The sequence below is a fragment of the Capsicum annuum genome, chromosome 2 (assembly GCF_002878395.1).
Source record: "Capsicum annuum cultivar UCD-10X-F1 chromosome 2, UCD10Xv1.1, whole genome shotgun sequence".
Lineage (NCBI taxonomy): Eukaryota > Viridiplantae > Streptophyta > Magnoliopsida > Solanales > Solanaceae > Capsicum > Capsicum annuum.
Genome location: NC_061112.1, coordinates 125,421,991 through 125,438,720, shown reverse-complemented (window position 1 = coordinate 125,438,720; position 16,730 = coordinate 125,421,991). Strand labels below are relative to the sequence as shown.

The 16,730-nt window shown below is 35.5% G+C and overlaps 2 protein-coding genes and 1 pseudogene across 3 annotated transcripts; 2 read left to right on the top strand and 1 right to left on the bottom strand.

The window, feature by feature from the left end:
• Positions 1-1,772: 1,772 nt before the first annotated feature.
• On the bottom strand, positions 1,773-2,624 carry LOC107858117. Its single transcript, XM_016702839.2, has 3 exons — positions 2,274-2,624; positions 2,047-2,188; positions 1,773-1,972 (listed from the first exon to the last, which is right to left on the bottom strand). The coding sequence occupies exons 1-3, from the start codon at positions 2,622-2,624 to the stop codon at positions 1,773-1,775; spliced, it is 693 nt and encodes a 230-aa protein (XP_016558325.2).
• A 2,746-nt stretch (positions 2,625-5,370) lies between these two features.
• LOC107859270 (probable phosphoribosylformylglycinamidine synthase, chloroplastic/mitochondrial) lies at positions 5,371-10,952 on the top strand. 2 transcript variants are annotated; one of them, XM_016704220.2, is made up of 4 exons: positions 5,371-5,527; positions 6,140-6,199; positions 6,302-10,490; positions 10,582-10,952. In XM_016704220.2, the coding sequence occupies exons 2-3, from the start codon at positions 6,155-6,157 to the stop codon at positions 10,487-10,489; spliced, it is 4,233 nt and encodes a 1,410-aa protein (XP_016559706.2). In that variant the 5' UTR covers positions 5,371-5,527; positions 6,140-6,154; the 3' UTR covers position 10,490; positions 10,582-10,952. The 2 variants fall into 2 exon arrangements, with proteins under 2 accessions (XP_016559706.2, XP_047262815.1); XM_047406859.1 differs by lacking the exon at positions 5,371-5,527 and adding an exon at positions 5,679-5,823.
• A 218-nt stretch (positions 10,953-11,170) lies between these two features.
• On the top strand, positions 11,171-15,233 carry LOC107859271 (annotated as a pseudogene).
• Positions 15,234-16,730: the final 1,497 nt, after the last annotated feature.

Genomic DNA, 16,730 nt, shown 5'->3' with positions numbered 1-16,730 from the left:
AGCAGTGTGATCCATATAGATATACGACAACCAACTGCTTCTTCAAAACATATATGGAAAAAACATACGAACGCTATTTTCCAGAAGTTAAAACAAATCACATATCCATGTAAGAAGACTATGCAGAATCTGTTGCTTGTGCTTCTAATGAAATCGCTATAACAAATATAATTAATGGATTCTGTATTCCTGAGGGTTTACCATGGAATTTGGTTGATGAGGTATATGTTCCTGCTAACTGTGGAAAAGAATATCACTGGGTATTGGTTGTAATTGTGTTAAAGGAGAGAACAATACGCGTGTATGACTCATTGTCAAGCAAAAAGAAAAGTGAACCACCAACTGAAATAAGAAAGTTAGCAGCCATGCTGCCTACTTACTTGTCGGACAGTGTTTTTTTTAAAAAGACTGAAAGAGTTGACTGGTCAACACTTAAAGCATACGAAGGGAAGCTTGGTCTACGAAATGGTGAGATAAGTCACAACCCATTGAATACGTCCAAAACATTCCACAGTAAGCGTCTGATAGTTTGTAAGTGTCTCTTACTTTTTAAATTTTCACATGTATAATCATGGTAAATTACTATACTTATCGATCTTTCATTTTATTAAAAATTCAGTGACTGCGGGGTATTTGTGGCTACATATGCAGAAATATTGAGTGAAGGGCAACAAGTTCCTTCATGTGAGTTTGAAGTTGTTAGTCAAGGTGCACGTTATGTTTCGTTACTATGGCATTACGGAGTGACGAAGATAGAAAAATGTTATACGAGTGATGATGATCCTCCTCGTCCAAAGAATACTTTTCTCCAATCACCTGATGAAAGTGCAATTGTTACTTTGGAGTAGCTCATTCTTAAAAATATTTTAATTGTTTTTTTTGTTGTTTCTGTTAAATAGTTATATACAGTAATGTTTTTTGGAATGTTGGGTTTTAGGCAACATTATATGGATGGAAGTTATTGGTTCTAATACATTTACATTTACATTTACATAAACTCTTTTCTACTTATTCTATCCTGTTTGTTAATTACCCATTTAACCTAACTTAATATTAAAAAGACTGTATAACAACATTTTACATATGTAAAATGTCACATGCGTATAATGAATTAAATATATGTAAAACATTGTTTTTTTTTCCGACATTAAAGAAGTAAATGTTATATTATGAGTTAATTATACATTGAACAGGTATCAATTTATTTTTAAGAAATTCAGTAGACAACATCATACATGTTGAAACATCTCATTGCTTAATTGAAAACAGCTTCGTATTCAATTTTTTTTTAGAAAAATAACAATACATCGTAAATTGTAAACAAACTTAATGTATCAACATTTATACATAATACTAATAACAAAACAAAAATATTTTTACTCTCATACATAGATCTTAATGTATAATCCATAATCCTCACACAAATTCGTTTGATTCATATAATTATTAGTTGTTATGCTTTTAAAAAACATTTACTTAAAAGTCATACATGTTGTCAACGTATAATATCATACATGTTAAATATATTATACATTAAGATTACATATTACTACGCTGCAATAATAAGCAGTAAAGTCATAAACTGTAATAATTTAAAACTGTGTGATATTGTTTCCAAAATATCAAAAATTCAGTCATAATTAAAAAGCACATAACAAATAAAAACATACAATAAACTTCAACAAGCAAATAAATAAAAAATAAAAAACAATTGACGTTCTGTAGTTATATCCAAACAATCACTTAGCATTTAGAACAACAAACTAAAATCTTCAACTTTCTTTTGGGAAGAAACCGCATGTCCTACGGTTGTGGCCTGCACGCTCGCATTTACCGCAATGGCTTGAACTTGTAAGTGATTTACTAGATTTCAAATGTCTTCCTTTTTTTGACCTCCCGGGAGGTCTTCTGTATTTGGGTGGCAAGACTTCATCTGCATCAACAAAATCTGGTTCAATCCAATCTTTCATATCTGGCATAGGAATAATAGGGAGTTCATACGTCTTGAACAGTAACGCCCATACTCTTTTACATCTATAGTTATACTCTTCAAAACCACAATTGCGTGTGCAAATGAAATTTCATCAATTTGATACCGACAATAGCTACACGTGCCACGCTCAATATCAATAATGTACCTCCTTCCTGATTCATACACACAGTACAGATAACTACCAGCTGCCTTAACCTGTCATCAATGATTAATTTTATACATTTAACAATATAAAAATTAATAACAAATAAAAAGTAGATTCAACTATCAGAATACATACCGTCATCCACAACGATTTAACCCCATTATCAGTTAGTATTTCTTGAAATCTTCTCCCAAGCGTTGTGTTTGTATAAGATGCAATTTCACTGTTCTTACAATTCCATGCAGAAAATAGAATCCTCACTTCTTCAAGGAAACCTAAAATAGGAAGTACTCTAACCTCTACCAAACAACCGTTAATACATTCAGCTATATTAGAGGTCATCATTCTACCTCTATTAACAGGAGCGTGACATCGAGACCATTTCTCATAGCCAGCTTCTTTCAAATATTCCTTAACCCTTGGATCAACCTTTCCAATCTTTGACATAATGTAATCAAAATCTTCTTTTCTATACGCTTTAGCCATGGAATAATAAAGGTCACTAAGTCTGTCTTTGTTTTTTCTAAAATATTTACAAACATTTTTTCATACATGCCAAATACAAGCAAGATGGGGGACATTAGGATAAACAATGCTCACACCTTTAATGATACTTTCATTACGATCGGATACAACACACATGTTGTCCCGTTCTCCAAATGCTTCTCTAAATTGATGAAAAAATTAAGTCCACAAATTGTCATTTTCGAAATCCACTACACCATAAGCTAATGGAAGAATGCATCCTAAACAAACAAACAAAAAAAAACAGTTCTATAATATATGTACACCATTGCACAGGTCTGTAATTATTTTACACTTAGCTAATACATGACATCATACAGGTTGTCCCACCAGTATCACTATGTTGAAATCAAATAAAATATATAACTCCACACATTTTAATAACGCATAACAGTACATCATACATCGTAAACATACTGTTAGGGAATTATATACTAAATGTAAAATATATAATAAAGTATGAATATTTTACAACATCATACATACACCATTGAGTATAATAGATAATCATACACATAGCACAAAAAACAAAATCTACTTACATTTTACTCGTTCAATTTTAAAATGAAAATGAAGTTTCTAACGTTGTTTAAAATAGAAACTAGCATCTACTTTATAGAAAACATCAAAAACACAAAATAAAAGGCGTATATTGGTATTTTATGTACGCATTAAACAAGTCCAATTTTTATTATACATATTAGAGCAACATATAATTTGCTAGGATGCATGCACAATGCTGAAATACCAAATGTAAATACTTCAAAGTATAATACCTGCACCATCAAGAGTACTCGCCGATACAAACGTTCCTTGATATGGCCCGCTTAAATGTGCACCTTCTACAACTACTACTGGACGACAAAATTCGAACCCCCTTATCATGGGATGTAAGGCAATAAACAAGTATTTAAACTCGTTATCTAATGCCTTATGCATCCGAATGTATGATCCAGGATATACCTGGTTCAACATATATATATATAATGGGGCATTTTTCGATATCCATCAGCTGGTCCATCTCTAAGGATCGCAATTGCCTTTTCTTTTGTCCACCAAGCCATCATGTAGTTAATATCAACACCGTATACGACCTTCATCTCTTCAATTATGTCCGTCGGTGTGTGTATTCTCTTGTAATTAATTAATTTTGGTGTAGTAAACTCAGTGACAAAAGCTGTTGTCGCAACCAAATTATTCAGAACTCTATCACTCAAGCTGCAACTATGTTCCGAATCAAATGTCTTTATCACAAAGATTTTCGAATGATTCATCGAATACGCCTTCAGGACCCATTTACAATCTTTGACACGACAATGTAACACATAGCTGCAAATACATTTTAAAACATGTTGTCCATTTAATCACATACATATAAAATCTTTAATTTAAATAAGAAAATCATAACTAAATTGTTACAGTTTTATTATACATTCGCATGCATGTATGATGGAATATTATACATAATAAATGTAACTCTTTTTTATGCAAACAGCAAAGTCAGAAATTACAGTCAATAATAAAACTCGTTTAACAAATGCTACAACACAACAACATCCTTCACAACATCTACAAATAAAAATTAATAATTTATTTCATACCTTTGTTTATCAGATCGTTTAGTAAAGGTGTTAAATTCATTCGACATCGCATATTTCGCCATAACCGATACCAAATTTTGCTTATCCTTATAAAGTTGGTTCACTTTTATTTCAGTGTTCTTGCAATCAGTAGTAAAATTATTAACTTCAAGTTCTGGAACGTATAATGAATACTAAGTCTGCGTTTCAACAACAGTTAACGCAACCGAATCAGATTCACTACCTTCAATACACATTACAGCCCCAGTTTCTCTATCAAACTCGATATCCTTAATCGATTTGTTGGAAGTTGTTATACATAGCGGAAAACTTATAAGCCCAGAACACTGTTTCTTCAACTCAATATAAACCTTGACTCCATTATCATTTCTTATGATAATTAACGAAGAATTACCATCAACAATATATTTTACTTCAATTTTTTTCGAACATCATCAATACCCAATTCCGTCGCGATTGTCGCAACCAATTTCGCAAAGTTAATACTTTCAAAAACAACAATAACATCACTTTTGTATGCTTTAAAACTTATTTCCGTCTCCCATACACCTGAATGACACAACAATATTGGGATGTTCATATTTTTTCTCACAAGAACGTACGAGCAAAAAAAAATTTTACACAGAAAAGTAAATCAGAAAAGAAGACAATTAAATGTAATGTTTAAAATTTTTTGTTTTTGAAATTCAAATTTCAGTTACTATTTTAACTGATACAATAATTAACATCAAGTAATTAAATAACGTAATTTAAGGAATAGGGATACATTTACTGATTCCTTATCCCTTAATTTTAAGTAAATCAGATTTATCATATATTCAATGAATTAATAACAATCAATCGAATGTATAACAATATTTTGGATACAAGGGAGAGAGAAAACCTCAATGAAAAATTATATAAATAGTTTCACTTTTGTGGTATATATATATATATATATATATGTTGTTTAGCCTATAATATTTCCCACAAATAAAAAGAGAACCTTTGCCAAACAAAATCGGCTGAATAAAAGTAATTCAAAAAATAAAATAGTAGTGATTGGATTTTACTAGTGTCACTCAATTACAAAATTCAGTTAAACTAGCCGTAAAATTAATGATTTATCCTTAGTTAGAATAAATAAACATTAATAAAATTAAAAGAAAAAGAAAAGGAATATCTTACTCCTAGGGTTTTTGTCCAAAAGCCCCAAGCACTATCACTGGTCTTGCTCCTCCCACCATTGAATTTTAGCTGATTTTGGTTGCCCATAACTAAAAGGTATTCTCTTGATATAAAAATTGTATCTTTTTTATTTTATTCCCAAAATTTATGTATAATGATTAAATTTTTATTTCAACCTTTAATTTTTAGCATGCAGAACTGGTGTGCACACCATTGTAGCTCAATTTTTATGCATTTAGGTGTACTTTTTTTTTTTTTTTTGAAAAAAGAGCCAAAAATGGGGTAAAGGCAACTCCTTTGTAGCAAGAAATGTTCTTGAGTGGACCCAAGGATGTGGTTTAGTGGTTCAATGAAGTTTGGTTACAGGTGTTGCCAACAGATACAAATATTAGGTGATTGTTTCCCATTTGTTTTACCCTTATCTGGTGGGAGGTGTCAGGTCCCGTGGAATTAGTTGAGGCCCGCCGACATCACAGTCAAAAAAAAGAAATTTTCTTGAGTGGAGTATTTAATTTGAAGTTTTCTTGGGTTTTTGAGTTTCTTTTCTTTAGCTTATATATATATTGTGTTAATATGTGAGAAGTTGAGATTGTTTCTGAGCTCAAAAATTTGTTTTGCTGACTGTTTCTTGTTTCTTTTTGATTGCTATTGTAGGCTCTGGTTTTTTGTTTATCTGAAAGATAATTTATCTCCTCTTATTTATTTCAGTAGCAGGTTTTGGCAATGGCTACATCTGCTTGGGACATTACTGCAACAGAATTCTTACAGGTATTATCATATGATCATTTCTGGTTCTTTTTTAATTCCAGATTGTGTTGTGTCTAATGATGTTGAGAAAATTGTTTAACTCTGATTTGTTTTGTATTGTAGGGTTTTCATAGACAAAAGTTAGCATTACCTAGACATTCTAGTAGGCAGACAAATCTTTTGCTTTGGGGTACACTTCCAAGACAGAGCCCTATTTGTTATTCACATAAAAAATTGAGACTCAGGTCCCATATTCCGGCGAAGATTAGAGCTGTCGTTTCGGGGAATGTCAGTAGCGTGGTAGATGAAGATTCAGGCAAAGTTCAGGAGGTTGCTGAAAAGGTGATACATTTATATCGTGTTCCGTTTCTACAAGACAGTGCCACAGCTGAGCTTCTCAAGTTGGTTCAGGCAAAGATTTCTAATCAAATAGTTGGCTTGAAAACTGAACAATGCTTCAACATTGGACTCAAATCAGATCTTTCAAGTGAAAAAATTTCTGTGCTTAAATGGGTTTTAGGAGAAACTTATGAACCTGAGAGCTTGGGAAGTGAGAGTTTCCTTGACAGGGAGCAGAGGAAGCTTCAAGATGCATATATCATTGAAGTTGGTCCACGATTATCTTTCACTACGGCGTGGTCTGCTAATGCAGTCTCAATTTTCCAAGCATGTGGGCTAACTGAGATAAATAGAATGGAGCGCTCTAGGAGATACTTATTATATGTCAATGGGTCACTTCTTGATAGTCAAATAAACGAGTTTGCTTCAATGGTTCATGATCGAATGACAGAGTGTATTTATGCTGAGAAGCTGACTTCTTTCAAGACAAGCATAGTTCCAGAGGAGGTTCGATATATACCCGTTATGGAAAGGGGTCGCAAGGCACTGGAGGAAATTAATGAGGAAATGGGATTGGCCTTTGATGAGCAAGACTTACAGTACTACACCAAACTTTTCAGGGATGACATTAAGCGAAACCCGACAAATGTGGAACTATTTGATATTGCTCAATCTAATAGTGAACATAGTAGGCACTGGTTCTTTACTGGGAATCTTGTTATAGATGGTCAACCTGTGGATAAGACTCTTATGCAGATAGTCAAAAGCACTTTGCTAGCAAATCCAAACAATTCAGTTATTGGATTCAAAGATAATTCCAGTGCTATCAAGGGGTTTCCAGTGAAGCAATTGCGGCCTATTCAGCCTGGTTCGACATGCCCCTTGGACACGGTTACTACTGACCTTGATGTCTTGTTTACAGCGGAAACCCATAATTTCCCTTGTGCTGTGGCACCTTATCCTGGTGCCGAGACAGGTGCAGGAGGCCGTATCCGGGATACCCATGCTACCGGAAGGGGTTCTTTTGTTGTTGCATCTACGGCTGGATATTGTGTTGGAAATCTTAATATTGAGGGGTCATATGCTCCCTGGGAAGATCCTTCTTTCGCATACCCAACAAACTTGGCATCACCATTACAGATTCTTATTGATGCTAGCAATGGAGCATCAGACTATGGGAATAAATTTGGGGAGCCCATGATCCAGGGTTATACCCGAACTTTTGGAATGAGACTTCCAAGTGGTGAGAGGAGGGAATGGTTGAAGCCAATCATGTTTAGTGCTGGCATTGGGCAAATAGATCATCTTCACATATCAAAGGGAGAACCGGAGATTGGTATGTTGGTAGTTAAGATAGGAGGACCAGCATATCGTATTGGAATGGGAGGTGGTGCTGCATCCAGCATGGTCAGTGGACAGAATGATGCGGAGCTTGACTTCAATGCCGTGCAGCGTGGAGATGCTGAGATGGCACAGAAGTTATATCGAGTTGTTCGTGCTTGCATTGAAATGGGTGACAACAACCCCATCATAAGCATTCATGATCAGGGTGCTGGTGGAAACTGCAATGTCGTGAAGGAGATAATACACCCACAGGGTGCCAAAATTGATATACGGGCAATTGTTGTTGGTGATCACACAATGTCTGTTCTGGAAATTTGGGGTGCAGAATATCAGGAGCAAGATGCCATACTGGTGAAGCCTGAAAGCCGCGGTCTTTTGGAAGCTATCTGTTCAAGGGAAAGACTTTCAATGGCTGTTATTGGAACAATTAATGGTGAGGGGCGTATTGTTCTGGTGGATAGTGTGGCAACTGAAAAATGCAAGTCTAGTGGACTGCGTCCTCCTCCACCTGCAGTGGATCTTGAGCTTGAGAAGGTGCTTGGCGATATGCCTAAAAAGACATTTGAATTCAGTCGCATGAACAATTTGCGTGAACCACTTGATATTGCTCCTGCAATAACAGTTTTAGATTCATTGAAGAGGGTCCTGAGGCTTCCTTCTGTTTGTTCGAAAAGGTTCTTGACCACTAAAGTTGACAGGTGTGTCACCGGTCTTGTGGCACAGCAGCAAACTGTGGGTCCCTTGCAGATTACTCTTGCTGATGTGGCTGTTATAGCTCAAACTTATACAGACTTGACTGGAGGTGCATGCTCAATTGGAGAGCAACCAATAAAAGGTCTCTTGGATCCAAAAGCAATGGCACGGCTGGCTGTCGGAGAAGCACTCACAAATCTTGTTTGGGCGAAAGTTACATCTCTTTCTGATATTAAAGCAAGTGGGAATTGGATGTATGCTGCAAAACTAGACGGTGAAGGAGCTGCAATGTATGATGCCGCTATTGCTCTTTCTAAAGCTATGATTGAACTTGGGATTGCTATTGATGGGGGGAAAGATAGTCTTTCCATGGCAGCCCACTCATCAGGGGAAGTTGTTAAAGCGCCAGGGAATCTAGTCATCAGTACGTATGTGACGTGTCCTGATATAACAAAGACAGTTACGCCTGACTTGAAGCTTGGAGATGATGGTGTGCTGCTTCATATTGACTTGGCCAGAGGAAAACGACGACTTGGTGGATCTGCTCTTGCACAGGTGTTTGATCAAATTGGGGATGAAAGTCCTGATTTGGATGACGTCTCTTATCTTAAAATTGTTTTTAATGAGGTTCAGAATCTAATCTCTGATGAGCTTATCTCCGCGGGTCATGATATCAGTGATGGGGGACTCATAGTGAATGCCCTTGAAATGGCATTCGCAGGGAATTGTGGCATTCGCTTGGATTTAAGCGCTTCTGGGAGTACTATACTCCAAACACTTTTTGCGGAGGAGCTTGGCCTTCTTATTGAAGTTAGCAGGAAAAATGTGGATTTAGTTCAGGAAAAGCTCCGCCATGGTGGTGTTTCTGCTGATATAATTGGTCAAGTTATTTCATCTGCGATAGTTGAATTGAAGGTTGATGGGGTTACACATTTGGATGAGGAAACTTCGGTGCTCAGGGATATGTGGGAAGAGACTAGCTTTCAACTGGAAAAGTTCCAAAGACTGGATTCATGTGTAGAACTAGAAAAAGAAGGATTAAAAAGCCGGCATGAACCATCCTGGAAACTCTCTTTCACGCCAAAAGTTACTGATGATAAGTATATGACTGCCATTTCAAAGCCCAAGGTTGCAGTTATCCGGGAGGAAGGCAGCAACGGTGATAGAGAAATGTCTGCAGCTTTTTATGCTGCTGGATTCGAACCATGGGATGTTGCAATGTCAGACCTTCTCAATGGAGTCATAACGCTGGATGAATTTAGAGGAATTGTGTTTGTTGGAGGTTTTAGTTATGCTGATGTACTTGATTCTGCCAAAGGTTGGGGAGCATCCATTCGCTTTAATCAGCCTCTTTTAAACCAATTTCAGGCATTTTATAACCGTCCAGACACTTTCAGCCTCGGAGTTTGCAATGGGTGCCAACTAATGGCTCTATTGGGTTGGGTGCCAGGTCCTCAAGTGGGAGGTGTTTTTGGTGCTGGAGGGGACCGATCACAGCCGAGGTTTATACATAATGAGTCTGGAAGGTTTGAATGCCGGTTCACTAGTGTGACAATAGAAGAAACACCAGCCATAATGTTCAAAGGTATGGGAGGTAGTACACTAGGTGTTTGGGCTGCTCATGGTGAAGGAAGAGCTTATTTCCCTGAGGATAGTATTTTCAATCATATTCTTGGCTCGAATCTGGCGCCAGTGAAATATTGTGATGATGATGGCACACCAACAGATGTATATCCTTTCAATCCTAATGGTTCTCCCTTGGGTGTGGCTGCAATTTGTTCCCCAGATGGAAGACATCTCGCGATGATGCCTCATCCAGAACGATGTTTCTTGATGTGGCAGTACCCATGGTATCCTAAAACTTGGGATGTGGAAAAGAAAGGCCCGAGCCCCTGGTTGCGCATGTTTCAGAATGCCAGAGAATGGTGCTCATAAGGTAACTCATTTAACTAACTTCATCATGAACCCTTTGTCTCATCTATCTATTCGTGTTGGTGCATAAACTCATGTTCTTATCAAATGTACAGATGTTCCATATTGTGGTTCACAAACAACATAGAAGTTAAAAAGGCAAAGATTGGACGGAAGCGGCACAGTTTAATTGTCAGCACTGAAGGACTAGTTCTAACGCCAAGAAGTTTGATGAATCAAACTCTTAACTGAAACTACAGGCACAATTCCTTTATAAATCTTTGTTTGTGCGAAAGTATGAATTTGTTGAAATTAAAGGACTGGAAAGAGAGTTATGTAGTGGCACCGAATACTTCTTAAAAGTTCACTACTCCATAAGAAGTATTCTTCTTCTTTGTTGTGCTTAGTAATTAAACGACTGTGGCTTTTCAGTAAACTTTAGTAACTAATGCACGTAACTAGAACAATTCTGCTGTTTTTTATTCAACTTTAGCATCAGAACCACATGGCTCCATTGACACTATATGGTTAAGCCATTAAATTTGCCCGTCTTTTTAATATGCACAGACTCACTCAATCATTTATTCTTGTCCTGAGGGAATTTTAGTAGCTCAACTTGGCTAACTTCTTGGTGATTGGTGAGAGTTAGATTTCCCACGTTGTAATCAGTTGCAAATACTCCTATCAATATATAAGTCAATTTTCCTGTCTTAATCTACAGCTGCAAAGTCAATTTTATGTCTTAAACCTACAATTGCAAACACTACACTTGTTCAAATACATCCAAATTATTTCCTTACTGGTGATTCATTTTTATCACGGTGTTCCCTGCATGATTGGCCCAATGGAGCTGAAAGAAAAAAACATTGTTTTCCCGCCCGTACGTAGTTAAAGTGCTTTTATAGTAACACATTACCTACCAGAAAAATTGTCTTAACGTAACCACACCTACCACTTTCATCATTTTAAACTATAGTTTAAAAATCTTCGCAGTTTTTCATGTGTCTCACGTGTTGAGTTATTGGGATTCTCGTACGTCGTCTTAAGTTTTGTACTCTGTAACTAAATTTTTATGTCATGGAATGGAAAATCTTGATAATAAGATACATTAAGTGCCACAATAGAAAAATAAGATAGGATAGCGAAATAATTATACATAGTTGCCTCATTTAGCCATGAAAAATATTTGTCTTTTTCGATTTTATTCAAAAAATGATGTTTGATCATAAAAACTTCACATACAACTTGAAGTTGTATTTGTAAAAGTGAAAACAAAACTTCAAAATCTACTAAAGCTATAAAACAATGAGACTAGGACTAGAATGATCACACAACAACTGGTTAAAAATGGGAAGCAAACTGAGACCTTCTATCTTCCTTCTTCTTTTCCCATTTTTCTTGATCTTTGCTGCATTATCATCTCAAGTTTCTGCTTTTACTACTGATTTTCCAGTACTAGACAGACCAACTGAGCCTCTTTCACATGAAAAAGTATCCCAACTTTTTCAAGAATGGAAACAGCAGCATGGGAAAGTTTACAAGAATGAGAAAGAGGACGAAATGAGGTTGGAGAATTTTAAAGGGAATGTGAGGTATATAGTGGAAAAGAATTCAAAGAGGAAATCAGATTCAGACCATTTGGTTGGTTTGACCAAATTTGCTGATATGAGTAATGAAGAGTTCATCCAAGTTCATACATCAAAGATAAAGATACCCTTTGACAAGAAAAAGACTATTCAGATGAAGAATGTGGAGAAAAAGATCACAACTATAGCTTCTTGTGATGTTCCTCTTTCAAAGGATTGGAGGAAACATGGGGCTGTCACTGAGGTCAAGGACCAAGGACAATGTGGTAACTTTACTTATCTTCTCTTACCATTGCCGGTTCATGTTTGCAATAGTTTGTTTTTAGTAGATTTTTCAGTGGACAGGATAATGGTATAATGTTCTTGTATAGCTCATAAGGGTGCATCCATTCTCACTTTTGATTTCGTGACATTGTAGTGATATCTGAAAGATGTGTTGCTGACTCTGTCAAATTTTTGTTATGCCTCTTTAACACAAAAAGGCAAGACAAATATAGTGAATACAAGCTTATAAGCCTGACTACGATCCACAAAAAATCACTACTTTTACTCTGTTCTGTAGATGTGTACATTGCTAGATCTTGTATTTAGGCATATCTTCTTGCATTTTATGTACATCTGTGATGTTGGTTTACACTACATACATGTTTTATTCTAGGCAGCCTTATGTGCATTATTATTATTTTATGTTTCCTTAACTAAGCACTACAAAATCCAAATAAACGGAATTGAATTAGTTGAATCTGCAAATTGGTCTAACCTACAGTCCTACTAGGACTTTTTGTTGGCTCATATCAAAAGGGAGCAATAAGAAGACATATGACTTATGTACATCGCTGGAGTGATATATTTGATGTATGCAAAACTTTTGCAGGAGCTTGCTGGGCATTCTCGGCATGTGGAGCCATGGAGGGAATAAACACAATAGACGCTGGTGAAGTTATTAGCCTCTCCGAACAAGAACTTATCGATTGTGATAATTCATACAATAATGGCTGTGAAGGTGGACTTATGGACCCTGCTTTTGAGTGGGTGATCAACAATGGCGGCATTGATTCAGCAGGCTGATTATCCATACAATGTCTATTCTGAAGGCTTTTGCAACTACAAAAAGGCATGTGATGATCAATTTCATATCAAGTTTCCCAATACTTTCCATTTTCAGAACTTGATCATTCTTCGAATATTTTCCTCTACAGGTGAACCATAAGGTTGTAACAATTGATGGATACCAAGATGTTCCACAGGAGGAAAGTGCCCTTCTTTGTGCTGTTGCTCAACAACCTGTCAGTGCGGGCATCCACGGTAGCAGCCCTGATTTTCAATTATATAGAGGGGTAACTATTTTCATTACCTCATTATCACATATTTCAATGGTCCCAAAATGATGTGATTGTTATTTCTATTCTTCTGTGGGGGTCAATGCAGGGAATCTATGATAGAGAATGCTCTGGTGATCCAGATGACATATCCCATGCAGTACTAATAGTAGGATATGGTTCTGATGGATATGATGATTATTGGATTATCAAGAACTCATGGGGTACACATTGGGGAATGGAGGGGTATGGATATATAAGAAGAAACACTGATTTGCCATATGGGGTTTGTGCCATTAATTCATTGGCTTCATACCCAACAAAAGAATCATCTTCAACGCCATCTCCTTATCCGTCTCCAGCAGTTACACCACCTCCCCCGCCATCCCCTCTGCCCCCTCCACCGCCTTTTCCAAAACCAAGTGAATGTGGAGACTTCTATTACTGTCCAGAAGATCAAACATGCTGCTGCGAGTTAGAGTTGTTTGGCATATGCTTCATTCAGGGGTGCTGTCCTTACGAGGATGGTGTTTGCTGTGATGGATCAGACTCTTGCTGCCCAATGGACTATCCTGTTTGTGATGTTTATGACGGCCTCTGCTTCAAGGTATGACTTCTCGTCTCACTTTATTAAGGAAAAACATCCAAAACTTGGTTTCCAAATGGTTTCTGAGTAATCTGAAGCCCCATAAATGAGAGAAATGGGCAGCAACTCTTCTACCTCTACAAGGTAGGGGTAAGGTCTGCGGACACTCTAGCTTCCCTAGATCCTACTCGCGGGATTAAACTGGATATGTCGTTGTAGTATGATGCAAAGGAATTTGATGTCACAAATCATAAGCTAGATAACTCTCTAAGATTCTCCTGAATCCATGTTGAGTCACATTAAGTTTACATCAAAATAAATCCATGCAAAAACAGCCAATGAATTTTTTAAAAATTTTTTTTTTGTTATTGGGGCACTAGGTGGTACCATGCTAAACTTGCTGATACCCGGCAAATAGATTAGATTTGTCATCATAAACTAGGTAGTACTAGTAATATTTTTTTATAGATAAAAAGCTTTGAAGAGATATAAAAGGTTGCATAAATTTGCTCAATCATTAGATACCAGCAGAAAGTAGTACAATGATAAGTTGCGAGGAATCTTCACCGTCGATGCTGCATCCGTGTTGGATTCTCCAAAAACACACTAGACATCCATTTACATTTTTGAAGAGTCCAAGCAATATAGGCGCAATACCTAAAATAACTCACTTTGGATAAATCAAAGAGTAAATAATTTTCATCTTGAAATCCAAGGGCCCAACTAACCCACGACTACACCAAATACGTTAAAGAGTAAAGCGCTTTCTACGAAAGATTAAATATTCAATGTGGTAGAAGAAGGATCCCAAGCAAAACAGAAAGAGAAATTAAATGAATCTTTAGAAAGTTAAATATATTTCCCCGTTTTGCAGGATTATGGAGACGAAATTGGAGTGGAATCAAGGAAGAGAAGAATGGCCAAGTACAAGTTACCATGGAGAACTAACGCTGAAGCTACAGAGGAGAAGAGCCAAACTCTGAAATGGAAGAGAAATCATGTTGCTGCAATGCGTTGAAACAAATATTTCGTCATCAAAAAGCACTTGAACTTTGCAAAAATTTTGCTAGTTCAGGTGGTTGACTACTCAATTTTTACTGTCTGCACGCAAAAGGACAAATATAAGTTGAAGAATATTCTCTATTTCATATCATGTGTGATAAATTTATGAATATATAAAAAATAAAAAATTGAAACTTGTGATTTTAAATTAAATGTTTATATAATAGGTTTGTGATTTTAAACCTACCGTATTATATTTAAATATATTTTTGCTCCGTCCCCCTAGTTACAAAACTTCCATCCTTGTTATATTATCTGTGTGTAAATTATATACTCATGCTCAATGTGTGTGGATTGTAGTTCAAGAATTTTTAATATAGCAATATTGGAATTTAGACAAAAGTAAATGATTTTACCAATCACACTTTGAAATCTAGTCCTTTTTTAAGGGTAAAAATTTATAAATCGGGTGAGTGTAAGTTTTATCCTTTTTTAAGGATGGAGGGAGTACTTCCATCAGTCTGGCTGATGTGACACCTCCTACAAATTATGAGGATTGCTATTTATTTTTAAAAAAATGCAAGTATTACTCTCTTTGTTCATTTTTATTAGTCATTTATTTTTAAAATTAATTTTTATTTTTCTTGTTACTTTTGACATATCATTAAATTTTATCTTTTTCGTATTTTATCCTTTAGCATTAAATTTTTTTTTTTTTTTAAACTTCAGGAAAACTCGCAGACGCTATACCCTCTGCCACAGCCTCTTCAAATTATTTTTCAGTAGATATTACTCTCTCCATTTCAAAATAGTTGGCCCTTGTTACTTTACACTCACCTAAAGAAAATATTTATTATAAACTTATTATTTTATTAAAGTAGCCTTATTAATTGGGCAAACAATATAAATTCGGACGGTTTGAAACTTAGTTACATAAAATTTTGATATTTTGCATAATTAATGAAAATCTCAATTTTGGTTCTGTTGAGATACAAAATTAGCTCCTGATATATTTTTTTCGATATTGGGTCTGTCGAGGTACATAATTAGCTCCCGATATATCTAAGGAAGATACATAATTAGTTGAATTTTTGTAATTACTTTATAAGGATGGAGATTGTGTAAATATGGTACGTTAATGTGTATGTTTATGTTATTTTTTCTACCTTTTGAAAATATAAATTTGAGTATATACATTTTCTATAGTCATTTAATGATAAAGATAGTATTAAAAGAAAACAATCCTTCCTCCGTTCCATTTTATGTGTCGTCATTTTTTTTGGTCCGTCCCCAAAAAAAGGTCACCTTTCCTTATTTGGTAACTATTTAGTGGCATCATTCTCATTTTATCTTCACTGGTTCCACTTAATAAGAAAAGACAAATAAAAAGTAAACACTAAAGTAACTTTAAGAAGGACAATTTTGTAAACTTCACATAGTCATCAGTTATTTCTTAAAATCCGTGTCCGATCAAATGGCGACACATAAAATGGAACGTAGGAAGTATAATTCTCTTGATTTTATAAATGAGATAATTAGATTGAAATAAATATTTTTAGCAAGAAGGACAACCAAAATAAAATGAAAAGAATATTAAACTTCAATTAATAGAAATAGTTTGATAATAGTCATGTCAATTATTACTCCCTCCGTCCATTACAACCAAATAAAATGAAAAGAATATTAAACATCAATTAATAGAAATAGTGTGATAACAGTCATGTCAATTATTACTCCCTCCGTCCGATTTTACTGATGACTTTTTGATATGG

Excerpts from the sequence above, each read along its gene's own strand:
- LOC107859270 (XM_016704220.2), top strand. The coding sequence starts at position 6,155 with ATGGCTACATCTGCTTGGGACATTACTGCAACAGAATTCTTACAG. Across the intron at positions 6,200-6,301 it reads CTGCAACAGAATTCTTACAG|GGTTTTCATAGACAAAAGTT; the intron begins GTATTATCATAT and ends TTTGTATTGTAG.
- LOC107858117 (XM_016702839.2), bottom strand. The coding sequence starts at position 2,624 with ATGGCTAAAGCGTATAGAAAAGAAGATTTTGATTACATTATGTCAAAG. Across the intron at positions 2,189-2,273 it reads TTAAATCGTTGTGGATGACG|GTTAAGGCAGCTGGTAGTTA; the intron begins GTATGTATTCTG and ends CATTGATGACAG. Across the intron at positions 1,973-2,046 it reads CGCAATTGTGGTTTTGAAGA|ATATGAAAGATTGGATTGAA; the intron begins GTATAACTATAG and ends TTCCTATGCCAG.